The sequence below is a fragment of the Hippocampus guttulatus genome, chromosome 2 (assembly GCF_054856545.1).
Source record: "Hippocampus guttulatus isolate MCC_2025c chromosome 2, RoL_Hgut_1.0, whole genome shotgun sequence".
NCBI classification, from domain to species: domain Eukaryota; kingdom Metazoa; phylum Chordata; class Actinopteri; order Syngnathiformes; family Syngnathidae; genus Hippocampus; species Hippocampus guttulatus.
This window is the reverse complement of record NC_141262.1, coordinates 17047242-17073177: the sequence shown is the minus strand read 5'-3', so window position 1 is coordinate 17073177 and position 25936 is coordinate 17047242. Positions and strand designations below refer to the sequence as shown.

The following is a 25936-nucleotide window of genomic DNA, read 5'->3' as shown; positions in this document are numbered from 1 at the left end:
GCAAAGGGAAAAAAAACGCTATTTGTGGGAAACGAAACACGTGATTGGCTACTGCGACCATAGAGATAGATGCCTCTTTCGACCAAGGTTGCACTGTTGCTGAATGACTTCACATTTGCAATCTTGGATGTGTCAGCTCTGCCTGTTGATTCATGCAAGTAAATTGAATTTTTTTAAAATACACATACACATACACACACGCACAAACACACGCACACAACAAGATATTTGGAAAATAGATCAAAAAACATAATGTTTTTATTGTCATCACAGTAAGTGCGTTACAAACATGGAGTAGAAAATGAAAACATGTTGATTTGGTGCTGACCTATAATCCCAAATAAAGGTTTATAATCATCCTTCCATTTTCAGATTTGCTTATCCTCACAAGGGTCGCGGGGCGTGATTGAGCCCATCCCAGCTGTCTTTGGGCAGTAGGCGGGGGGCACCCTGAACTGGTTGCCAGTCAAAAAAAACACCATCACTTTTGATACATAAAATCTCCCCAAAAATAGAATGACAGAATTTTTTTAAAGCATAGAGCCTTTAAACTAATTCCATAATCATTTTTTCATTTGTTAATAAAATACATACAGTATTTTGGACAGACACACAATGAAATGAATTTAAATGTATTAACAAAATGAAACTAATATTCCAATGACCAGAAATAGTCCCAATCCAAATATGTGCTTGAAATGCAATGAATTAAACTGAAGACAGCAGTGGATCAAGGACCATTTAGGTCAGGATTACCTGTCATTTCACTAGTTTGTCACTGTTTAATTCAACTGTTGTGTCTCAGTCTGAACTATATGAATTTAACTGGTAATAATGGCAATCACTGGAGATGGACTACTGACAACTTTCCCCCTCTGTGTCTTCAGTCCATTTGGGGGGAATAACATATGAGACAAGTAAGAAACTAAAAGTAACCACTGGGGCAATTTAATTGAATAAAACGGATTTTTTTCTTTTCTTTGTCTCTCTGCAGGAATTATGCACAAAATACAAAGTGTACAAATTATATTCAGATGCACATGTTCTTCCTGTAAAAGGGTCAATACAGTATACACACGAGACTCCCACAATTTGCTCCACATCCAATAAGGCGGCGATGAGGCCGTATGATTCGTCCCTTAGCGAGTCAGCTGTATGCACATGCCTATGACTGCGACCATGTCTGTGGCACCACCACCCGTCATTGTCCAATCAGAGATTAGAGATGACCAGAGGGGAGGGACGTTCCGGAAATTAAGTGACCCCACCACTCAGTGAAAATCGTGACTCATGATCACCTGACAACATCGAGATGCACCAAGTCCAGAAAAAATAGATAAATCAGTAATTCATCTTAATCATTAACAGGTGAGAAGTAATTTGCAGCGTTATATAATGTCTATGATATTGTTTTACAGGACAAAGCTAAAATTATGTAAAAAACTAAAAACATATCCTGTTTCGTGCAGTTTCATCATTTTCCAGTAGATGGAAGCATGCTCCCAGTGTAAAACAACACGAGCCTTGTAAATGCATTCTATAGAATAGTCTTGGTGGAAGAACGTGAGGGATTGGGGTCAGGATTAACCAAAATAACCTTTCCTGGTCAACTCAATCTGATCTCAATTTTTAAAAACTGATTTGTCCCCACGGTTCTATGTTTCAGCTCTTTCAGCACAAATGGTGCGCCCTTCCTGACAAAGGACTCGATGGAAAAATTCACAACAGCTGTTTATTTATTTATTTATGTAGACCAAGGATGTCCTTTTTGAATCTTACCATGAATCTTAGGGTCTCTGGGTCGCTACCTGCTGATGACACTGTTAAACTCGATCTGCAGTTATTGTAGTGGTGAAATTATAAAAGAATTGTATTATGATTGTTCCAATAGTGTTGCGCAATGCTTTCCAGGATACAAAATAATCACTTGCCCAATTCACCAGCAAGAAAAGAGGGTACCCTTCATCCCAAGAACATCAGGGGCCGCCCTCACCAATGTGGTGCCCTAGCTGAGATTTTATCCGGCCCCCGCAAAAGAAGTCGAATTTGTAACATTAAAGTCATAAAATAACGGTTAATGGTTAATATCAATTTCAATGTCGTGTTTTTTTTTTTGTTTGTTTGTTTTTTTTAACAGCAGTTTGGCATCCATTGTGGCGCCCGAGGCAACCGACTGGGTCGCCTATGCCCAGGCAGGCCCTGTGGCACATTATGCAATCGAAGATATGGTTAGAGACAGTAAAAGTTATCTTCAGAGAATATGTTCGTGAAAGTGTTTATCACTGGTTATAAATGAAGGAATAGTCTGCCTGGCAACAGCTGTAAAAATGCAGACCCTAAATGTGCTATCTACAACACACAAGAAAGTAACTTATTCGTCAAATGATTGTCTTCGTACACCAGTCATAACATTAAAACCATTTGCAGATTTTTTTAGATGAATGACAACTAATCCTCAAGTGTGCACTCTTCTCCGAGCAATATGTCATGTTTAAGAAGGGAAGAAAGTCATTTTTACAAGTGTGCTTTCAAAAATATCACAATGTAATAAAATAATACATTTATTCCGGAGAAGTTGCTCTAAAAATAGCATTAAATAAAAACACCTTTGTTCTTGAAAAAATAGTACTAGAAGAGAACAAAATTAGACATACAGTATGCAAAAAATGTATATGTATACGTTTTCATTCTAAAATACAACTTTTTTTTCCATGCACGTATATCAATTTAGGACTTTTAACTGGCCCAAAGCTCAAGTGGCGAGGAGTCATTGGTTTCTGTTTGTTTTATTCCACTTATATAATACATATAATGTAATACAGTTTACTGCAAATTAGTTTTGCAAGCCATGACACACGTACACCCAAAATGAACTAGACTACAGTTAAAGCTAAATTACAGTCAAAAAGAATCTTTTTCAGTCCCACACACAGTGGGGAAGTGTGCTAATACTGTATACAAATGTGTAACTGCAAATTCCAACCACTATTTTTTTTTTAAATGTGTAAAAGGAACATCTCCCTGACAGTGTCAATTACAACTGGGTGTTACAATTACTACTACCTCTGTAGAGGTAGGATACCTAACATCTTTTCCATTGTATATTATTCTGTCGGTTCTCATGTGGCGGTGGTGTGTACTGTATACAGTACACTCGTGGTCAGTGGCCCGCTCCAAGTCTCCATTCCACTCTGATACATGCGACCGAGCAGGCCGTGTGTTTGAGTGTCTGTTTACATTGTCACCCCAGCAATGCTCCTCCAACACCTCGAACAGCAGCAGCTGACAAAAATAGAGCCTGGCCGACCAGCCCCGGTCCAAGCAGCCTTCCTCCCCCCCCCTGAAACTGGAGCGTTACATGAGGGAAGGGGAGGAGGTTGCAATGGAAAGAGGGGAATATTTTGACTGTGGAATAGGGCGATGGCGCAATTTACTCAATTTCGCTTTAAACTCAAGAGGGAAGGTTGGAGTATCCATCTCCAGTGGAGTTGTTTACGGTGATGCAATGACCAAACATTTCACCAAGAACATTTTAATGAGAGTGTAGAGGCAGAGTCATTGCCTTTTCGGTTTCCCACAAAAAGATGAGGAATTTCATATTAGAAGCATTTTATAGGCTATCGGTTAGCTGGCACCTGATGTTGGTGTCACGTGCATTCCCACACTCATGTCCAAACAGCACATGGAGGTCAACAGGCACACTTCACAAAAAACATCCAAGTGTGCGCAAACTGCAGGCTGAATGTGAGGAATCCAATCTTATCACGTGGCTTTAGAAAACAAGTTCCAGGATATGTTGTCGGGCAAAATTATGTTTATTTTGCATGCTGGACTAAACGTGTGGCATTAGCGCACATTGATTTGGGCAGTTTAGTCACCAAATTGGTAAATACGAGCTCGAGTTCGAGCAACAGTGTGTGCGTGTTAAATCACAATACATGACAGTTTTGGGTGATGGATGAAAGCTCGTGAGAAAAGAACATCTGAGCAGACTGAGCTACTGTGCACCCTGAAGTTTACACTTATGGGCGTAGCAGCTTGTTCTCATGTCATAAATTGGGAAAAGAGTTCCATTACAGATCACCGCGAGGCGAATAGTGCCACCAGTTTTGTACTAGACCCTTAACATCATTTTTTGGGGAATACAAGATTTCTGAGATGAGTGCTGGTTAAAACACCAAAATGTGTCACACTCTTCCACCCCATTTCAGAGTGTGCAATCTGTGTGTCCTTTAGGCTGCAGCTGCCCTCATTCCTTAAAACCAGCCCCTCTCCCAATCTCCGGTGCTGTGCCCCACCCCCCCTTCCAACCAGCTGATGCACTTTGGAAAGCCTGAAACAGCAACACACAGTTGTCTTTGGAATTTATAGACGCTAGAAGAAATTGTATTTATTTCTCCCCGCCTCCAACTGCTCATATAAATAAACAACCGACAAATTAGAAACCACTCTGATTCTCGCATTGCATAGGAGTGCTACACCAATGCAAATACAAGGCTCTTTACATTGATACCGCACTATTATCAGAATATAATTTCTGATACCATTCATGTGTGGGGCATTCTTCAACTATGTGGGTATACCTAATGTAGTGTCTGGAGAGTGACAGCTTTTTGCTCCTCTTGTCAGATCACCCTGTCTGTCTGTCTGTCTGCCTATGCTTGACTCAGAGTTCAAGGTTCAACATCACCAGTGAAGAAATCAAGCCGCATACAAAATGCAGTTATATAACACTTAAACTTGCTCAGCATGAACATAAAGAATTATGTGGCTGTATGATTTGCCATTGCACCAGTTAATTTTCACCCCCATGACTCTCACGAGATGGCAAAACTGATATACAGTACTCTTCAAGCACACAATGTAATTGTAATCATTTGGAAACGAAGTGCAAATGAATACGTCAACTGAGTATAACCACTGATATTCCAACGAAAACACGATGTCCGTGTCGTGTATCAAAAGTGCACAAAAAAAACAGTCATATTTTTAGCAGCCTTTATTTGGAATTATTCACATTGAATCCCTCCCTCTGTGAAAATAGCTGATTTTCAATAGGCCTTGACCCCTCAAAGAAAGTAGACACTTTGTGGCAAATGCAGAGTGCCTTATATAGTAGGGAAACTTACTCACACGCACACGAAAAAAAAAAGTCTCCAGTAGAAAGGCTGACTTGACTTGAATGTAAATTCTTGTAATCTTGAATTTGCCAACTTAAAAAAAACAAAAAACAAGCTGCATAGTACACTGTAATATATACAAAATATATAAAATGTTACATCTTTTTTTTTCTTTCCAAATCCTACAACTGCTCAAATGAGCAGGCAACCCAACCGGTACCATGTCTAAGCAAAAACACATTCGGGTTTATAAAAAAACAACAACAACAAAAACATCCTGCTTTTCTAGCCTCCATTGTTTTTGGTTCCAAAAAAAAAGGATAAAAAGCTTATAGGCAACGCTTTTCGGTCAGTACTGACGATGGAGGTGTTTTGATGGATGACTCTCCACAGGAAGAAAAACTGGAGCTCAGATGTCCATCTCAAACTGGTTGTCATCTGCTCCAAAGGAGGGACAGAGACAGAGAGCAAATGGAGATAAGAGGGCATAACACTGACAAGCTGCTCGAGGAAAACCACACCTTAACGGACACGATGAGGAAAACGGACAACATCCCTTATCAATACAGCCACAATTGACAGGACAAAAATATAAACACTTGAGAGGGTGTGGCCATCACAGGAGCTTAGGCAAACTGTCCAGGCCGACGCAGACAATAGTGAGAGAAGCGGTATAATCCTCAAGGCAAACTGATATTTGCCCTTTACACTTTTTTCAACCTTGATGTAGTGGTGGCCAATTCATTTTGCTTGAGGAGCCCCACGAGAAACAAACGCTTTGCCGAGGCCCCAGAAACATGCCCATTTCAATTTTGTTTGTAGTATTTTACATGTATTTTGAATTTGCATACTGTCGTGTTTCAAGAAAATGCTCCAAATACGCATTGTGCACCCACAGCAGTTTTACATTCACAATTTACCCCAATTGTATGTCTTCATCGATGTGAAAACGTGATGCTCTGATCTTCTCTGAGCCAATATGTCGGAATTTGGGTAGCATTCCAATTCACTTTTCCTCAGCGGTGGTTGTCAAAAACAATTTTTCAGTGTATACACCAGCGGTGGGCATGTATAGACAACTAGAGCAGTTGCAATTTCACAATATTAATCTCCAAAGAGCTCATTGCATGTACAAAATTACCTGCAATGCCCTTTTCTTCCTCTTCAACCTCCTCTTTCACATCCTGCAGTTTGCTTACAGGGTGAGTAGCAGGGCACGTCACCCCCGGGATCTGAGGGAGACAGCATGGGGGTGTGCGTGCAAGAGGGGAGTTCCTGCAATCCAAGAGAAATTTCCTGTCGTAGATGATGCGGGTACCTGTGAGAGATTGATGGATGGACTTAGAGTTGAGACACAGTGTAGCGGTTTAGGACGTCTGCTAACAATCGAGAGTTCAAATGTCGAACCCCGCATACAGTTTGCACATTCTCCCCGCACTACCACCCCACATTGCCAAAACATGCATTATAGGTTAATTGACGACTTGACATTTTCCATATGTGAATATCCTATAGTTATTTGTATGCAGTGGATATAAAAGGTCGACACATACACACACCTGTTCAAATGCCAGGTTTGAGTGATAACAAAATTAGACCAATATAAATCATGACAAAACTTTGTCCACCACCACTGTGACCCCATAACCTGTACAAATGAAATGGTGAAAAGAAATCTTTGAGAGGGAAAGTAAAAACAATAAATGGGTTTTTTTGACTTGTGTAATACAGGTTTCTAGTTCACAGTATTGGTGGAAACAGCTTTGAAATGATTCATCTTTCTGTAATATGAAAAAAAACCCTGCCATTTCAACTGTTGTGTTTAGACTTTCATAGCCACTGTGCATGCAGCCTGTGATTAACTGGCGATCAGTCAAAGGTGAAAGTCTGCCTCGTGCACAATCAGCTGGCATTGGCTCTCCCTCTTTTTTTTTTTTTCCAAGCAAAAAATGTGAAATCCTACTTTCTGTACCCGTCAAAGATGCTGCAGTCAACAGTTTGGTGAGTTTGAACCCCCTAAATCTACTGCTAAACTGCTTTTCATTGCTTCTGCAGCAATGACAAATATATATATATATATATATACAGTATATTGCATTTTTCTATCCAAGATGAATATTTTGGCACTCTACAGGCTCAAACTGAACCAAATTCCCTCCTGCAAACAACCATTGTTTTTGAAGCACAAGCGTGTGTACGTGCATGCAAGTGTGGGAAGGCGAATGGGAGGGGTTAAGGGTGCCCTAGCAAAGACTTCTAGGAAATCAGAGTACATAACATTCCCTTTTGAAAACACTCTGGGAGATTAAAGCCACGTGTATTTGGTCTTTGGCTGAGTTGTAGCATTTCTATTAAAGGAAAAGAAACTCATCAAGTATTTATTTCTCAAAATCTCAGACATCATAGGTCAATAAGTATATTTGCAATGTTTAGAGTCTGTCAAGGATTGGACTGAGGCCAACATCGAAGAGCTCAGCCATAAAGTGCTGTTGTGTTTGAAATGACAGACTTGTTGTCATCTGATACTTACGTTCTCTTTTTTTTTGGAGTTTGACCTATTCGGTACATCTGATGAGCCTGTCCACTTGGGGGGTAAAAACATGTTACGCAATGTGTCCAGGACAAAAGGAGGGCTGATAAGTGGGGTCACGAGAAAAAAAAGGCAAGACTGTAATATAGGAATCATTAGTCTACAGCAGTTTCTGTAATCAATGTTTCTCATTGCTCAGTAATTCCGCCTTTGTTGCCGATTATAAATTTCAATCTGTTGCAAATGTTTTTGTTGTCAGGTTTCTCTTCATTTATTAATCCAATCCATTCGATGATCACAGTTGACCTCTTCGCATGAACAAAATGTTCTGTGTTCCTGCAATGTGGAGCAGAGAAAAGACAGCCTCCAGCCTCTTTGCAACCAATCACTTTACTGTACTGGAAACAGGATAAACACCCTCTTGAAAACCCAAGACTGGGCGGTACTCTCCAAATCCTGTTTATACCAGCAGAAACGATTTGCTTCACTGTACACAATTCGGCTATACGTTATTCAGGCGCAAGTGTTGATTATCTATGTCGGCGTTCCACACAGTACTTCACATTATTTTATTCATAACTACTCGTGTATGGAGACCTGGCATCACATTATCGAAGCATTGTGGACTCAACACGGACGTTGCGAAACAACATAGTTGGAAAGTAGTACATCAAATGTCATGTATACATTCACATATCTTTCCTCAAATTCGGGCTATTCAAAGCCGTATATTTATAAGTTAGACGCATGTGCGCTCGCTGTAAATCACACGTTGGGAAGATTGCGCGTGATTATTTGCAACATCTCGCGATAATTCTCCTCGTGTGCGTGTGTTTTTGAACAACTTTTCTGTACATCCCATCTCGTAGATGCATTTTTGAGAGGTAATTTCCAACAAAGTAAGCTCTTTAAGGTTAATGTGTCACATGTTAAACAGAAGTGTGCCTTCCAACATTTCTTACCACCGGGCGTAGTGGAGAAGAGGGTCCCCCCGGGTGTCTGGCTGTAGCAGTCGGGAAGTTGAGACCAGTCTTTCAGGGTGAGAACCCTGGTAGGAATGGGACAGCTCTTCATTTGATTAGTCGACATGTTCGCTTTTTGGTTGGAGCAGGGAACGGAGTTTTAAGAGATTTCGTTTGAAAATCGCTCAGAATTCACAACCCTTGCTGTCAGTCTTCGCACAAACAGTGCCCTTCTTCGAGAGGTTCACGGTGGGAAGCGTCTCCACGTTTTGAGTTTGCCACCGAGCTCAGAGGTTGAAAGTTTGGGCTCGGATTGTGTCGTGTCCGCTTGCAAAAGCAGCTGCCAGCTCCCACCACGCGCTATATTTGAAGCCGTCGCTCGGGATGTTTTTGTGCAGAGGCACGTGCTGCCTTGCAAAGACGGATACGCTCGTTTTACAAACGAGACGGCCCGTTGGGGCGGGCACTTGCGCAAAAGAGAAAAATATCAATGGTTGACTTGAAACAAGCGCACCCTCTAGATTGGGCAGGATTCTCCAATAACTGGTCGCAGATACTGTACTGCAAAAGTACTCACACTCTGCATTGTAAAGTAGGTGTACAGATAAGTGTGTTTAAAAAAAAAGACTAACAAAAATGTAAGTGCTGATTGGCAAAAGTCGAGAGTGGCTGCCTTTCCAGCAGCTCCTATATTTTGTTGTTCTACTTCTTCCTTTGATAACTTTGCTGCTGTGAATTGGGAATTTCTCCATTGCGAGACTAATAAAGGTTTTCTTATCTTATCTTTATAAGTGTTGATTCAACTTTTGTACAGTACTAGATAGAGGACAGTAAGGTAAGAAAATGTAGTCTGGAATGTACTTGACTACGTAAGAAATAATTGTATTTTTGATCACCTCTCATATTTTTGTCACTAAAACAGGTAATAAAAATCCAGTGGTTTTATTTGTCAAGTTCAAATATCATTGGCACACATGAATTGTTACATTCGCCAACTCATATTTTATGTTGTTTTTGGCACAACTCTGTTGCTGAAACCGGGTCCCGGAAAACATTATATTACAATATATATATTGCTGAATAAGTCCTTTAAAATTAAATAAAGAAAGTCCATTTTTATTGAAATATTAATTTAATTCACTGGAATAACAGTAATCGGGCTCATGTGTGGAGTTTGCATGTTCTTCCCGTGCCTGTGTTGGTTTTCTCCATGTATTCCGGTTTCCTCCCACATTCCAAAAACATACATGGCAGGCTAATGGAACACTCTAAATTGTCCCTTGTTGTGAGTGGGAGTGCAAATGGTAGTTCGTCTCTGTGTGCCCTTAGATTGTCTGGCAACCTATTCAGAGTGTACCCCGCCTATTGCCCAAAGACAGCTGGGAGAGGCTCCAGCACGCCCCGCGACCCTTGTTAGGATAAACGGATTAGAAAATGGATGGATGGATTGAACTAAGTGAAGTCACTTCAACATATTTCGAGAGGAGAACGAGGAGCCCTGCTTTTGGGAAACACCCGCCCCACTCCCCCACCCCATCGTCTCTGCACTTACTATCATGCCATGCAGTACAAATTTAAACCTCAGGGTGGCAGCGCCGATTTCCCTGTAAATACGTTTTACAATGCACACACGTATAAAGTCCCGTATTGTCTTTATTAGTCTTATTTGTATTATTATTATTTGGGTGTACCACTTTTCTAAAATGAAAATGAAATCACATGTTAATGACTGTGCGTTTGTAATTTTCGGCTGCCTCAGTCTGTCATATTTTAACACTGGAGCATGAACTCAGTGAACCCATCTGGTTCGGGTGGAAAAAAAAGTTGCCGGCCTTGCAGCATCCCGTGGCCGTCATGGCAACCCGCAAGAGGGTGGGCGGTGATGGCTGCTGGAGGCGGAGCTACTGGCGTCTCATAGTGTGTAGTGTCTGAGGCTGAGCATGCTGCAGCATCACATGTTGGGGCGATTCTGGGATTGATGAGGCTGATCGCATCTGAGGAGACGATGCATTGACAGTCCTCAGGGAGACACCGGGACGCGCGTGCAAATCGGCGAGTAAACGCGCACGCTAAAAAAAAACACTCGTGTTGAATTCCCACAGTGGATATGATCCTCTCCTAAACTATGGCACCGTCAGGTTCACGTAATGTCAAACGGGGCTGCAAAAGAGTTTTCTACTGGATTCCGGTCCTATTCATCGCACTCATAGTGGCTTGGTCGTACTACGCCTTCGTTGTGCAGCTTTGTTTGGGTAAGAGAACGCATGTCGGGGCACTGCGTGTGCATGTGGGGCAGGGGTGTGTGCGCCTTGTCAGACGTGCGTCTGGTTTGATCATCGAAGGAGTTTCTTTTTTAAATGCGCCCAAGCTTATATTGTCTGTAAATATTGTGGGTGAGGTGTGTAAACACTCACATGGTCTTGACAGTCCAGGCACCATTTTGAAATGCATACATCTTTCTGCATGTTGTCGTTGTTTCCAAGTTTCTTTTTGTTTGTTATCAAGATATGTTCATAGACCTCACTAACTCCCTCTAAACAGTTTAAAGACTTACGGTCATGTTAATATCATTTGTTAATAATCTGAAATCCAACATTGCAGTGCGTATGTATTGACAAGAATGGAGCGAGGCCTGTCTTGTTTATACTCTTCCTCTCTTCTTCTGAACATTAATTGTGAGTGTGCAGACAGACACAAAATCCCTGAATGCTGAACATACAGTTGACCTGCGCAATAATGGGAAATTAAAATCAGATCTCCCTTTAAAAACTGTAAAACTGAAGGGGGTAAAGCAGAATAAGCACTCTCAAACCGTGACCCAGATCACGTGAGTGAGTCGCCTGGAATGATTTTCTGGAGTTTGAAGACGACTTGTTTCCAGCACAGCATGACATTATTTATACACGGGATATGTAGGTCCAATAAAAAGTATGTTTTCCTCCAGAGGAACAACTGGCGAAGCTGTGACGAATTGAAAACAAGAGGACGGGACAGTCGCTAACACAGACAGACACAGACACAGTTGTGTGGAGCCGGCATCAGCTGACGCCCTCGTTCAGCGGCTCAGTTAATCCCATTGTCGGGTTTATATAATTCACCTCAAGCAATCTGCGGTTGACCCATTTTTTTAAAGCAACCAACATCTGCCTTACAACACTCAGACCATCTATTTACAAGATGTAGCGATCGTTGAAAATGTACACAATGATATGGGTTGGCACACAAACTCAAGCAGTCACTTCTTAGTTGAGTACAATTTAAAGAAGCCAAATCAGTTTCTCAGAGAATATGATATTCAGATGATATATATGTATATGTATATATATATATATATATAAAAATTCCTCGTCTCACCCCCCCTCGGGTGGTGTCCGTCCCTCATTCAGCTCGGGTCCTCTACCAGAGGCCAGGAAGCTTGAGGGTTCTGCGCAGTATCCTTGCTGTTCCCAGCACTGCACATTTCTGGACTGAGATGTCCGATGTTGTTCCCGGGATCTGTTGCAACCACTCATCTAGTTTGGGGGTCACTGCCCCGAGTGCTCCGACCACCATAGGCACGACTGTCACCTTTACCTTCCAGGCTCTCTCCAGCTCCTCTCTGAGCCCTTGGTATTTCTCGAGTTTCTCGTGTTCCTTCTTTTTGATGTTTCCATCACTTGGGACTGCTACATCCACTACAACGGCTTTCCTCTGCCCTTTATCTATGATCACGATATCTGGTTGGTTCGCCATTACCATCTTGTCAGTCTGGATCTGGAAGTCCCACAGGATCTTCGCTCTGTCATTCTCTACCACCTTCGGAGGTGTTTCCCATTTTGACCTTGGGGTTTCCAGTCCATACTCGGCACAGATGTTTCGGTAGACTATGCCAGCCACCTGGTTATGGCGTTCCATGTAGGCTTTCCCTGCCAGCATCTTACACCCTGCAGTTATGTGTTGGATCGTCTCAGATGCCTCTTTGCACAACCTACACCTTGGGTCTTGTCTGGTGTGGTATATCTGGGCCTCAATGGCTCTGGTGCTCATGGCCTGCTCCTGAGCAGCCAGGATGAGGGCCTCTGTGCTGTCCTTCAGGCCAGCCCTCTCTAGCCACTGATAGGACTTCTTGCGATCGGCCACTTCAGTTATGGTCCGGTGGTACATCCCGTGTAGGGGCTTGTCCACCCATGATGGTCCCTCTTCCAGCGCCTCATCTTCTGTTCCCCATTGTCTGAGGCATTCTCTGAGTACGTCATCCGTTGGAGCCTTCTCCTTGATGTATTCATGGAGCTTGGATGTTTCATCCTGGATAGTGGCTCTCACACTCACTAGTCCCCGGCCTCCTTCCTTTCGGCTTGCGTACAGTCTCAGGGTGCTGGATTTGGGATGGAACCCTCCGTGCATGGTTAGGAGCTTTCGGGTCTTAACGTCCGTGGTCTGAATCTCTTCCTTTGGCCACCTTATTATTCCTGCAGGGTATCTGATCACTGGCAGGGCATAGCTGTTTATTGCCTGGGTCTTATTCTTGCCATTGAGCTGGCTTCTTAGGACTTGCCTCACTCGCTGGAGGTATTTGGCCGTAGCCGCTTTCCTTGTTGCCAGTTCGAGGTTGCCATTGGCTTGTGGTATACCGAGGTACTTGTAGCTGTCCTCAATGTCTGCTATTGTTCCTTCAGGGAGTGAGACCCCTTCAGTGCGGACTACCTTTCCTCTCTTAGTCACCATCCGACTACATTTCTCAAGCCCGAATGACATCCCGATGTCGCTGCTGTAGATCCTGGTTGTGTGGATCAGGGAGTCTATGTCCCTTTCGCTCTTAGCATACAGCTTTATGTCATCCATGTAGAGGAGGAGACTGATTGTAGCTCCATTTCTGAGGCGGTATCCATAGCCTGTCTTGGTGATTACTTGGCTTAGGGGGTTCAGTCCTATGCAGAACAGCAGTGGGGAGAGTGCATCACCTTGGTATATGCCACATTTGATGGACACTTGGGTAAGTGGCTTGCCATTGGCTTCAAGTGTGGTTTTCCACATCCTCATCGAGTTTGCAACGAAGGATCTTAGGGTCCTGTTCACCTTATACAACTCCAGGCATTCAGTGATCCATGTATGTGGCATCGAGTCATAGGCTTTCTTGTAATCAATCCAGGCTGTGCACAGGTTGGTACGTCGGGACCTGCAGTCTTGTGCGACTGTTCTGTCAACCAGGAGCTGATGTTTGGCTCCTCTGGTATCTCTACCAATGTCCTTCTGTGCTTTGCTCATGTATTGATCCATGTGTCCACTTATCTTAGCCGCAATGATGCCTGACATGAGCTTCCATGTTGTGGAGAGACAGGTTATTGGCCGATAGTTGGATGGGCCTGCACCCTTTGAGGGATCCTTCATGATCAGGATCGTTCGCCCTTCGGTTAGCCATCCTGGGTGAGTCCCATCCCTCAGCAGCTGGTTCATTTGTGCTGCTAGGCGCTCATGGAGTGCTGTGAGTTTCTTGTGTGTACCATGTCCGGGCCTGGTGCTGTCCAGTTCTTCATATCTGAGACTCTTTCCTGTATGTCTGCCACTGTTATGGTAACTGGGTTCTGTTCAGGGAGGTTGCTGTGCTCCTCTCTCAGGGTCACCAGCCATTGTGCACTGCTGTTATGTGCAATCTCCTTCTCCCATATGCCTTTCCAGTACTTTTCAGTTTCCAGTCTTGGTGGGTCAGCTCTGTTGTTAGGACCCTGCCACTGAGCGTACACTTTCGCAGGTTGTGTTGCGAACAGCCTGTTTATTCGTCTGGCCTCATTCTCTTTCGTGTACCGCTTTAGGCGGCTGGACAAGGCTTGGAGCCTTTGTTTGGCAGTTTCGAGTGCTTCAGGTATGGTCATCTGGATGTACCTCTCGGGTATCGGCCTTTTCATCACACCTCTCTGGGCCTCCGTCAATTGACTCACATCTTTCCGAGCCGCCTTGATCTTAGCCTCCAACCGTCTTTTCCATGGTGGGTAACGTATCTCATGGCTTCCATGGTTGCTCTTATAGCCAAGCATCTCAAGGATCACTGATGCTGCAGCGTATATCAGCTCATTGGTTTCCGTGATCGTTACGATCGGGATCGCCCTCAGTGCTGCATTCACACTTTCCATGAGACTTTCAGGTGGTGCTTCACATAGCCGTTGTAATCGGTTTCTAGGTTGCCCAGCTTTCATTCTCGCCATGATCTTAGCTTTCAGGTCAGTTGCTATTAGACTTGACTCAGTTGCTGCCTCGCTCAGCATTTCATTCATTGGGGCTGGCCTCCCAATCTCATCATCTGCATTCATTGAGGCTTGCCTCCCAATCTCTGGTATGACCTCCTCCTCTGATCTGGCAGCCTGGGGCCCTTCACCATGGAACCTGCGTTGTACCTCATCAATCTCAAGTTGTGACAGCAGTTGCCGTTTGTGGATGTTGGAACACTGAGCTACTAGTTGTTTCGTGGTCAACCGTGACTGTGGGTTTCGAAGTAACCATTTAGCCCACATTCTCTGCATGTAACCCCTCTGACTAGGGTTGCTTGAGTAGTAGCATTCCAACAGAGCCATGTTATCGCGCTCGCCCATCTCCAGTAGCCCATTTTTCATCAAGGTGCTCTGGTTCCCCAGCATCTGACGCAGACCTTGTTTGGCCGGGCGACGTCTGAGCCGGCATGTCATTCATTTTACTGTCTCTCATCATTGTATGAGGTAGGCATTAGCGTGAAGGACCTTGCCCAAGGACCCACACTGGATGGTGTTATGTGCTCATTTTTTGCCCCAAGTGGGAGCAAGTGGGATTCGAACCACCGTCTCCCATATGCCAAACCGATGCCTTACCAACTGAGCTATCCAGCCGCTCGCTCGCTCTCTCTCTCTCTCTCTCTCTCTCTCTCTCTCTCTCTCTCTCTATATATATGATGTCTATATATATATATATATATATATAGAGAGAGAGAGAGAGAGAGAGAGAGAGAGAGAGAGAGAGAGAGAGAGAGAGAGAGAGAGAGAGAGAGAGAGAGAGAGAGAGAGAGAGAGAGAGAGAGAGAGAGAGAGCGAGAGCGGCTGGATAGCTCAGTTGGTAAGGCATCGGTTTGGCATATGGGAGACGGTGGTTCGAATCCCACTATATATATATATATAGAGAGAGAGAGAGAGAGAGAGAAATATGATGATTCAACATGCATCTCAGTACATGTTGCACATGAAATCAAAACCAATTTTCCGATTATGCTATGCTATGCTATTGTGCTGAACTAATATTTTCAATGCCTCATATAAAAGTAAAATATGTGCTCAAAATATCATTAAAATGATGTCGTTATTTAGCTCTGCCCTATGTGCAGGTACGTAAGCATACGAGTCACTGAGAAATTCCTAAACTCTTGTCTATAAAGTTTTTTTTTCCAAGATGGCGCCCGAGTAGGCAGCCTTCGGCAAGTGCTCTTCAAGAGCCTTGCTTTTTTGTTCTTTTTTGGTGTTTTTGTCTTTTGTTTTGTCACATGTTGTTTGTTTCATCGTGTGGACCTGATATGGACTGTTTTCAGCGTTTTTTGGCCATGACATTCGTCAAAGGAGAAGTATCTGTGCTTGGTGGTCGCGCCTTCTCGGCAGCACGCCTGTACCAGTACAGATTTTGATTGGGAGGAATGTCGGCGCTGGACAGACCTGGGGCGCTTGTGTTTTTTGCGCCTGTAATGGGCAGCATTTTTCACAACCCAGTTTTGTTCAGTGGATATGTCGGTGCTGTGGAACAGTCGGCAGTGGTGTGGCTGGATGGATGGCTGCTGAAGTTGAGGATAGGATAGGAAAACCTTTATTAGTCTCGCAATGGAGAAATTCCAGATTCACAGCAGCAAAGTTATGAAAGGAAGAAGTAGAACAACAAAATATAGGAGCTGCTGGAAAGGCAGCCACTCACGCGGCGCCATTTTGAAGTCAAAAAACAAAAATAACACAACACAACACATAGGACACAGACAGTCGTGCAATCTTCACCACTTTTCTGCATACACTTTGTTGTCTGAGGCAGTTATAGATGAAAGAGGAGAGGATCAAAGTGTCCTTTCACCAGTGGATCAGAGACGTCATGCTGAAAATGTGCACACGTCTGCTACAAGCTAAGTTTTGAAAGCAAACACGAAGCTGTAGCGTCCATTGACGAAAAAGAGATTGGCTCACATCTCCTGTCCCATGTAAATCCACTTCAATTCCAAGCCGCGACTCCCAGTTCCACATCCGCATCGGCGTTCCGCGCTAACGCTCCTTTCTTCTCATCGTCGGTTACTCAAGCCTTACATCCATCCAGCCGCAGACCGTTCAACAGCACCGATCTCTCCGCTGAACAAGGTAGGGCTGTGAAAAATGCTGCCCATTACAGGCGCAAGACACAAGCGCCCCGGGACTGTCCAGCAACGACAGTCAAATGGCGCCGACATTCCTCCCAGTCAAAAACAGTGCTGGTATACCCATGCTGTCGAGAAGGCGCAACCACCAAGCACAGAGTTTCCTCCTTGATGAATGTCGTGGCCAAAAAATGCTGAAAAAAGTCCACATCAGGTCCACACGACGTAACAACAAACACAAAGTGACAAAACAAACCAAAAAACAACAAAAAAAGCAAGGTTCATGAGAGCACTTGCCGACGGCTGCCTACTCGGGCGCCATCTTGACTTCAAAGCTGATGAGGAGAGAGGAGCGTTGGCGCAGAGCGCCGATGCGTATTTGGAACCGAGAGTCGCCGCTTGGAATTGAAATGGATTTCCATGGGACAGGAGAAGTGAACCAATCTCTTTTTTCGTCAATGGATGCTACAGCTTCTTGTTGACTTTGAAACTTAGCTTGTAGCCGACGTGTGCACATTTTGAGCATGACGTCTCTGATCCACTGGTTAAAGGACACTTTGATTCTCTCCTCTTTCATCTCAAACTGCTTCAAACAACAAAGCGTGTGACGGAAAAGTGGTTAGGACTGCACGACTGTCCGTGTTTTATGTTATGTGTGGTGTTTATTATTTCACTTTATGTTAACTGTTTTGTTAAGCGCTTTGTTACAGCTGCCGCTGTTGTGAAAGCGCTATATAAATCAGCATGTATTGTATTGTATTGTATAAAGCGCCAGCATGTAGGCTAGAGGTCATCTGATCTCAAATAAAAACTCCAAATCAGGAAAGTCTTGACATGTATTTGTTTCTTTCCTTTTGCAGTTTCAATTGAAGACATGTGGGAAAAGGGTAAGTGTTTCATGAAATCTCCTCCCAAAATCAAGAAGGATGATTTAGCCTCGAAGCCTCAGATGTGGAATTGAATGCAACTTTTTCATGCTATTTCAACTCGCTGGATGTTTTCTGCAGCTTTGGAAGACACCCAAGTCATAATAAAGACGTTAAAAGATGCTTCTTTAGGAAGATGATTTGGTTCTTCAAAAATTCCAATTGTATGTGACCGTTTGTCTTGACCAATAATCATCACTTGGATTTGTTTCCCTTTTCAGTTGTCTATTTAATGGTGTACCATGTGATCTTCATCATGTTTATTTGGGCTTACTGGCAAACCATCTTCACCAAGCCCATGAACCCTTTGAGGGAGGTGAGTGAGACGACGATGCAGCGTTGTTGACACCGTGAGCAGAGGCATTGTGAGAAGTGCAGAGGGAGACGGTGGCCTCACCGAATGATTAAGTGCCGCATTTTGGACTAAGTCTATTTCCTCACCGAGTGCCAAGGGGTTCGGTCGGATGCTGCGCTCGTAGCTTCGCCACTTCAATTCAGCTCTGCATGCAGGCAGTGACAACACACAAACATTGCAGAGGGCATTGACAGAAAAATGCACTTAATTCGTTGACTCCATTTCCACTTTGGTGATTGTAATGTAGATCAATGATTGCCAAAGTGTTGTACGCCCACTACAGTTCGGTTGTATTTAACTTTCCAGAACAAGGCAGTTGCAATTGATCTTGTACAATGGTTTCTTTCAAACATTTCTTGACGTACAAATTTTAACTTTTACATGCAGTGCATTTTAATAAAATAATTGCGATTCTAGAATTACAGAAGGATGAGATCTCAACCCTGCTGATATTTGCTTCATGGGGCACAAAAGACACATGGAGGATTCATAAATGTGATTTCAAAAAATATATTGTGCGCTTCCGCTGCGTGCTTGAACATGTTCCTATACCGACAGGCTCCAAAATGTTTCCACTAGCGTTGACAAATGTACAGGTAGAAAGCAACAAGCACAGTCAAGACAGCTTTGTTTTGTATTTCCTTTGCGTCCTGTTCGACAAAGTTCTGCCTGTCCTATTCGGACAAGGAGCTGCTGGAGCGTGAAGACCGGGGCGAGTCGCAGCAGGAGATCTTGAGGAGAATAGCTAAGGAGTTGCCAATCTACACACGCACCAACTCTGGAGGTAGGTCAAGTGTAGCGTGAAAAAAAAGTAGGTGGTCACCAACCACATTCTGTAAAGTGGCAACATACCAGGCCAGGCCTCTTTTTTTTACTATGAGTTAATTCGACCCATGGAAACGTGATACAGTTAAACTTCTTTTGCTTCCTGATTGTTTTCCTATTTGAATTTTTCCGTTTGTTTTGATGATTCATGTGCATAGGTAAATCTCACACATTTTCATCATCAAATAAACCAAAAACAACAAACTTGGGGCTGTCAGCAGTGCGGTCTGCACAGAGTGTGGGCAGGGACAGGAACTGAGACTGACGCAGACTAAGAAAATCAATCGACCAAGAAGCAGCAAAATTGACACAAATTTGTATGCAGTCGTTTAATGAATTAATTGGTCAAGTGCTTGCAGGGCACTGCTGATAATGGTTTGATGAAATTGTCTGTTTCCTCAGCCATCCGTTTCTGTGACCGCTGCCAGCTGCTGAAGCCTGATCGATGTCACCATTGTTCAGTTTGTGATAAGTATGTCTCTCTCGCTATTTGCTCGTGCGATGAAAAAAAAATTATATATATACAGTATATATATAAATTAACTCCTGAAGTACTGACTGACAGGATAAGGTCCAATAATAAGATAAGATAAGATAAGATAAGATATCCTTTATTTGTCCCACACTGGGGAAATTTACAGTCTACACCAGCAAGATTGTGGGTAGAAAGAAGAGATAAGAAAAACAAAGTGTATAATAATACAAAAGTAATAATGCTGGTATCTGACCATGCTGTGTTCCAGATGTATCTTAAAAATGGATCACCACTGTCCCTGGTATGTCGGCACGCCTGTGATTGAAACAGTTGAATTCTGTGCTGTTCTGTGTTAAAAACATTTTGTCCATAGAACAAATTAGCGAGAAAGATGAGCGTTTGCGGTGTTGAATACAGAATTAAAAGAATGTTCTTTTTCTAACTGCTGTTTTATTTTATTCTCTCAGGGTGAACAATTGTGTGGGATTCTCCAACTACAAGTCGTTCATGCTGTTTTTGGCGTATTCCCTACTTTACTGCCTTTTTATAACTGCGACAGACCTTCAATACTTCATTAAGTTTTGGATGGTATGTGCGTAGCTTCACGGAATGTGCATCCATTTCGTAGAAAAAGAAGTAGAAACACAAACCCAAAGTTGTTGTTGGACGGCGTGGTGATAACAAACGCACTGTACATTTTTTTTTTCCCCACAAGGCTGGGGGTAAAGCCCATTTCCGTCTGAAAGAATACCTGGTAACCATTTGAGCCATTTAACCCTTTTCATGCACCCGGTAACCAGATAACAGGATAAGCTGTCCACTGTAGTAACCGTTGTCCCTGAAACGGTCTATACAATAGAATAGAGAATTCCCATTGACTGAAAGTAGTCTGTGCTCGACCAGAGGTTCGCACCTGCTCTGCTAACATCCATTTGTGTATTTATATTGCTCCCCGCCCATCCCCCCCTCCCCACAGAATGGCTTTCCAGACACTCAGGCCAAGTTCCACATTCTCTTCCTCTTCTTCTCTGCCTCCATGTTCTCAGTCAGCCTCGCTTCGCTTTTCGTCTATCACTGCTGGCTTGTCTTCAAGAATAGATCCACCCTCGGTAGGTCTCGTCTGTGTTGTGTCTGTCTGCCTCCTTAATGTGGATCTGTAAAATCTGCTGTCGGTGATTGTTTGCACCGTCTCAGCATAAACGCCCTCATCAGTGCAGTCGTTTAGTGAGCCTCTTTGGTTATTAGACAGGCTTGTGTGTGAGTGGATGGAGCAGGTGGATTATCTAGGGAGAGTTGTGGGAATGTTGCAGCCAAGACAAAAGGATCAGAAGTGTAAGACGTTCCTGACATCGCCACTCAGGAAGACAAGCCACAGCTGCAGCAACATCAGCCCGGGACCTTCATTGCTCATGCTATGTTTTCCCCTATGTTAGAGACAGTTCTATTGCGGTATATAAAACCTTCTTCTCCGTGGCTGTCCTTATCAGAGGCTGTTCGTGCGCCAGTGTTTCGTCATGGCACAGACAAGAACGGATTCAGTCTGGGCTCCAGTAAGAACTTCCGCCAAGTATTTGGTGATGAAGCCAAATACTGGCCTTTTCCAATTTTCTCCAGGTAAGGTCATTTGACATGATAGGTCTTGGGGCACACTTCTGAAATTGTTCACTAATTGTTGTACAGTAGAGATCTCTGCCCCCCTAAATTCCTTTGAAGATGTTTCCTTGCTATTTATCGAGGATGTGGTTCGCTAGATGAAGCCATCCGACTCTCCTTATGACGTAGTTTCTTCTCTATTTCTTTCATGAGCTTGTCCTCATATTGTAAGTTGGTTTGGGCAATTATCAATTTTGATGTAGTCAGCCCATGTAAGCCCGTTAGTAAATGTGAGTCTGACTGGAGGTACGGAGGACTTGGCGGAGGCTCAGAGGAGATCGAAGCTTTTCCAGTGCCGTTCTTTCCCTTTGGAATGACCTTCCGTTAAATATTAGCCGAGCCCTCTCTCTGTCCATTTTTAAAACTCATCTTAAGATACATTATTATTCTTTGGCTTTTGACTCAGTATGAGCCACGTTATTGTTCTGGTGTTTTTTGGTGTCTATTGTATTTGTGTTAGTATTAATGAATTGATCAACTGATTGGTTCTTTAATAGATAGATTATTGAATTGGTTTATAATTACTCTTCGATGATTATTAATTTGTGCGAGTATTTTATATTTTTCTTAGGTTTTTACTCCTTGTACAGCACTTCATATGCAACAATGGTTGTTTTAAAGTGCTCTAGGAATAAAGTTGAGTGGAAGGCTCACAGATGAGTTGGAACCTATCCAAGCTGGCTTTGGACGACAAACGTGGGAGAAAGCCTGAGTGCTCATGTACCATACGTAAACAGAACCTGTAGCCCGTGAGGCAGACACGCTAACCACGGTGCTCCACCTCCCACTAAATCAGACAAAAATGTCTTCAGACTTCATTACCCGACACTTGCCAATAATGTCCGTATAGAATGTATTTTGTTTGTGTTTAACCTTCTCAACTCAAATCAGTTTAGGGGATGGTTGCTCATTCCCAACATGCCTGGTGAATATTGACCCTGAGCAACAGTATTCGCCCACCAGCCACAACGCCGCACCAAAGGGGTATGTTAAAAATATTGGCGAATAACAAGTAACACAAAGATGTTATAGTCTGCATCCACTAGGTTTGTCAAATTACTCATTGGTGTTACAATGTTTTAAATTAGACCTTATATTACCGTATTTTCCACACTGTAAGGCGCACCTAAAAGCATTCAATTTTCTCAAAAGCCAACCGTGCGCCTTGTAATCTGATGTGCCTTGTATATGGATCAATATTCTTTTTTGGATGTAGTATTTTAAATGTTCCATAAAGTGCTTTGTGAGAGCTACATCTGTTGTGAAAGCTCTATATGAATAAAGCTGCATCATATTGTATTGGATTCCCTTTAGCATGGCTTCATCTAGTGGATGCATAACGCAACATCAACCACCATTGTCGCTTCTATTCTATGCACCACATAAAAATATGGAAACAGTTTTAAAATAGGCAGGCCAGTCATTGAAGACTTATACTCCGAAGCGCCTTACAGTGCGGAAAACACTACTTTTTTTTCCAAAATAAAGAAAGACCCTGGTGTCCTTGCCATCGTAGTCAATACCTGAGATGGCTGTTGCTACCCACCTCCTATTCAGAAAGTTCAGCAAAACTTGAACAGGTCAGGAAAGAAATAAACCAAACAAAGCAAATTCTGACTTTTATCTGTCGATAAGAAGGTTGCGCACAATCATTTTCTCAAAAAAAAAAAAAGAAAACCCCAAAAATTGAAAATCTTCATATTCACGTAAAAGTATGATTTTACAAACAATTCAAAAGAGAATCGTTTTTACACATTATTCATATGTCGATATTTAATGATGTTGAAACATCAGTGACTAATCGGGAATTTGAACCGACCCACATGAACTGTGTTGGTTTATTGAAGGATTGTCATCAAATGGCAATCTGTCAGACCTTGTGTTTAACATCACTTAATTATAATTACACATAAGTACTGTATTACAAGAGAAAATCAAGTGAGGTTTTTTTTAAAGTGGATTATTGTGATGTTCTTTTGTGTATATTTATGCCTCCAGTAAAACAGACAGCTGCCACTTCCCCTTCAAGCCAATGAGGGAGAGTCAAAGTCGACTGCTCAGCAGTACCGCCTCTTGGACTGAAAGCGACATTGCGGCAGATGACAAGAATGGTATATTGTAGTGTACCCTACAGTGGGTTTCAGCTGATCATATTTTTCTGACAATATTGCGATGATTGTTCCTCAACTTTGGATTTGTTTAGGCACTATTAACCCGCTGATGACTACAGAAAATGAGGCGTAGGGACACGGATCTCCTCTTGAGAAGTGTAAGTTTACATACATAAAGACATGATCTGCAGGTCTGTTACAAAATTAATATCACGGGTATTTTTTTTCAAATCGAATAGGTAGGTCCTCGCGACGGTGACGTCACCGGTGTCAATTGTACTATTTCCCTGACATCCAAACATGGAGCGTGAACTCGAATGTCGGCGGCATGGCCTGATGCTGTCAGGAAGGTTGCGAACTTTCATAGTCAAGTGTGATCCTTCCAAATTTGCATTCCAGTGATCTCAATGTCTTTTTTTTTTATATATGTGAGAAAAAAGAGATGTGGAAGGGCTGTGTAGTTGTGTCTCTTGTGCTGGTTATTCATTGAGTGGAATATGCCTAAGCTACAGTACAGTATGCATTTCTAAGCTTGCCAAATATTTGCACATCAAAAGTAAATTCTTGTGTTCATTTGGTGGTGGCAGCAGGAGCGAGAACTTTTGCATGCTTTCATCTCAGGATATCAAGACAAATGTATCTTCGTGGTTAAGTGTACTACGGGATGCATGGAAACAACATGCCCTATTAAATAGGCATGTATGTAAAAATAAGGGCTATAGTCTGATTTGTTATAATATGGACGGAATATGTGCCTGTAGTAGGGGATTATCGGGGTTTGTTGTCACGTTGCAATTATCTTCTCCACCAGAGGATGCAAGTATAAAGTGGGATATTTGTTTTCTTCCGATAGTGTATGTGGTCAGTAGTCGTGTCATGTCCAAGAAGACAATAGCACATTGTGAGCTGAGATGAGCAGTAATGTTAACCATTTTGTACCATTTCCCACCCCCCCCAAAAAATAAAGTGAATTTAATATCTTTTGAAAAAAACCATCTTACAGATTATTGATTTAAACTACCTTAAAACCAGAGCTCGGAATGGCAAACATGCTAGTTTGGGGCAACATGTCGGTGGTCGACTGGTTAACCCGCCCGGCTCACAGTGGTCACAGGTCATGGGTTCAGTTCTGGGCACTGGAGTTCCTGAGGAATTAAATTTGCATTTTCTTACCAGGACCAGAGTGAGTTTTCTCCGGGTACTCCAGTTTCCACCCACATTTCAAAAACGTGGACAGTAGGTTAAGTGATCACTCTAATTTTTTCCTAGGTGTGATTATCAGTGTGAATGTTTATTGTGTTGTCCTTTTTTATGAGTTGCAAAATCCAGTGTTACATCTTACCCCATGTAGTGGGACAATTTACCTGATGGTGGGGCATCATGTCACATGTTCTCACTCTCTCTTTGAGTCCTTGTAACTCTGCACTGACGAAAATGGAAACAAAAGCTATAGCTGAGACTGTGGTCTTTCTGGTAAACATTTGGTTTATATATGATGGAGTGATTCCAACAACCATCAAAAAGTGTGACATCAGGCCCTGGTCTCCCCTACCCGACTTCGCCCGCAAGTCTGGATTTATGTTGTCAAAGTCAAGGCACAGAGGCCAAATCTGGACCGCCACATGACATCAGTTTTTGTGGCCGACAAAAGCTAACCAAGTGTCCACTTCGTATTTCTTGCTCAGTGATTTTGTTCATTTCATTTTTGCAGAGAATATGCACCAAATTTGAATGTTGTCTTCACTTTCTACAGATACTATGCATTTTCTTTCACCGAACTCATCATAAATTGAGTTGTTACTATTTTCCATGTCTTCTGAGTACCAGTTGTTTGGTAAATATATACCATTAAAATGCAGGGGCACTTGTGTATGTTACAAGATAACGGCTCTCCGAGGGAAACCATAACCCCAATATTGTCTTGGATAAAATGAGTCAACAATCTGCCCAAATGTGTTGACTGTTGGTAAATAGAGGGCTAGTAGCAATATGTTTTCATACTAAACTGCATTCGAAAACGGTCCAGTGTTATGGCTTCTTTGCACAGCCATAGATTGTTTGCCTCCCACTATCGTATGATGCATTTTGATAAAATTAATCATCAGAAAAAAATTGAAATAGTGAAACTCACCACTATATACAGTACTGTAGATTCACTACACACAAATTGAAATATTTAAAGGCTTTCTTACTGTTTATGATTCAAGCTAAAATTCGCATTGAAGAAATATTACATCAGAGAACAGCAAGTTGTGCCTAAATGACTCGACCAGTGAACAGCTGGACATGTATTAAAAAAAAAAGAGCCATCGAATCAAGTTCAGTGAAAAGGTTAGAGTGCATTTTGGTTTATCCAATTATCACAACATTTTTGATTTGAGTCTTGAGTTTCACAATTTCATTTGAAAGTATAGAAATAAATTAACTTTTTTTAACAATATAATTGATTGAGATGCACGTGTACATTCTCAAACGTAACGAGTCTGTAAATTTTGAATACCCTTGGGGGTTTTTTAAAGCCCCAATTATGATGGTCTTGCTATATTTTTCTCTTCTGTCTGAGTCGAAATGAAATGTGGACATGATCTTTTTTTGTGACCTTTACAACAATAATAATAAAAAAATATATACAGGTATATATACCGGTATTTATTTGTTC

At 42.5% G+C, this 25936-nt stretch overlaps 2 protein-coding genes across 4 annotated transcripts; one reads left to right on the top strand and one right to left on the bottom strand.

Annotated features, from left to right (window-relative positions):
* Nucleotides 1-4984: 4984 nt before the first annotated feature.
* Nucleotides 4985-9004, bottom strand: eif4ebp3l (eukaryotic translation initiation factor 4E binding protein 3, like). The gene is made up of 3 exons (XM_086099610.1): nucleotides 8613-9004; nucleotides 6262-6438; nucleotides 4985-5558 (listed from the first exon to the last, which is right to left on the bottom strand). The coding sequence occupies exons 1-3, from the start codon at nucleotides 8737-8739 to the stop codon at nucleotides 5530-5532; spliced, it is 333 nt and encodes a 110-aa protein (XP_085955736.1). The 5' UTR covers nucleotides 8740-9004; the 3' UTR covers nucleotides 4985-5529.
* Nucleotides 9005-10541: 1537 nt separating this feature from the next.
* On the top strand, nucleotides 10542-25913 carry zdhhc2 (zDHHC palmitoyltransferase 2). 3 transcript variants are annotated; one of them, XM_086099585.1, is made up of 15 exons: nucleotides 10542-10664; nucleotides 10751-10864; nucleotides 17793-17819; nucleotides 18080-18174; nucleotides 18877-18997; nucleotides 19441-19510; nucleotides 19782-19814; nucleotides 19981-20101; nucleotides 20229-20267; nucleotides 20490-20622; nucleotides 21001-21127; nucleotides 22058-22150; nucleotides 23165-23277; nucleotides 23370-23435; nucleotides 23517-25913. In XM_086099585.1, exons 3-14 carry the CDS (start codon nucleotides 17807-17809, stop codon nucleotides 23408-23410), a joined length of 999 nt encoding a protein of 332 aa, XP_085955711.1. In that variant the 5' UTR covers nucleotides 10542-10664; nucleotides 10751-10864; nucleotides 17793-17806; the 3' UTR covers nucleotides 23411-23435; nucleotides 23517-25913. The 3 variants fall into 3 exon arrangements, with proteins under 3 accessions (XP_085955711.1, XP_085955702.1, XP_085955703.1); XM_086099576.1 differs by having other exon boundaries at nucleotides 10546-10864; XM_086099577.1 differs by lacking the exon at nucleotides 20229-20267 and having other exon boundaries at nucleotides 10546-10864.
* Nucleotides 25914-25936: the final 23 nt, after the last annotated feature.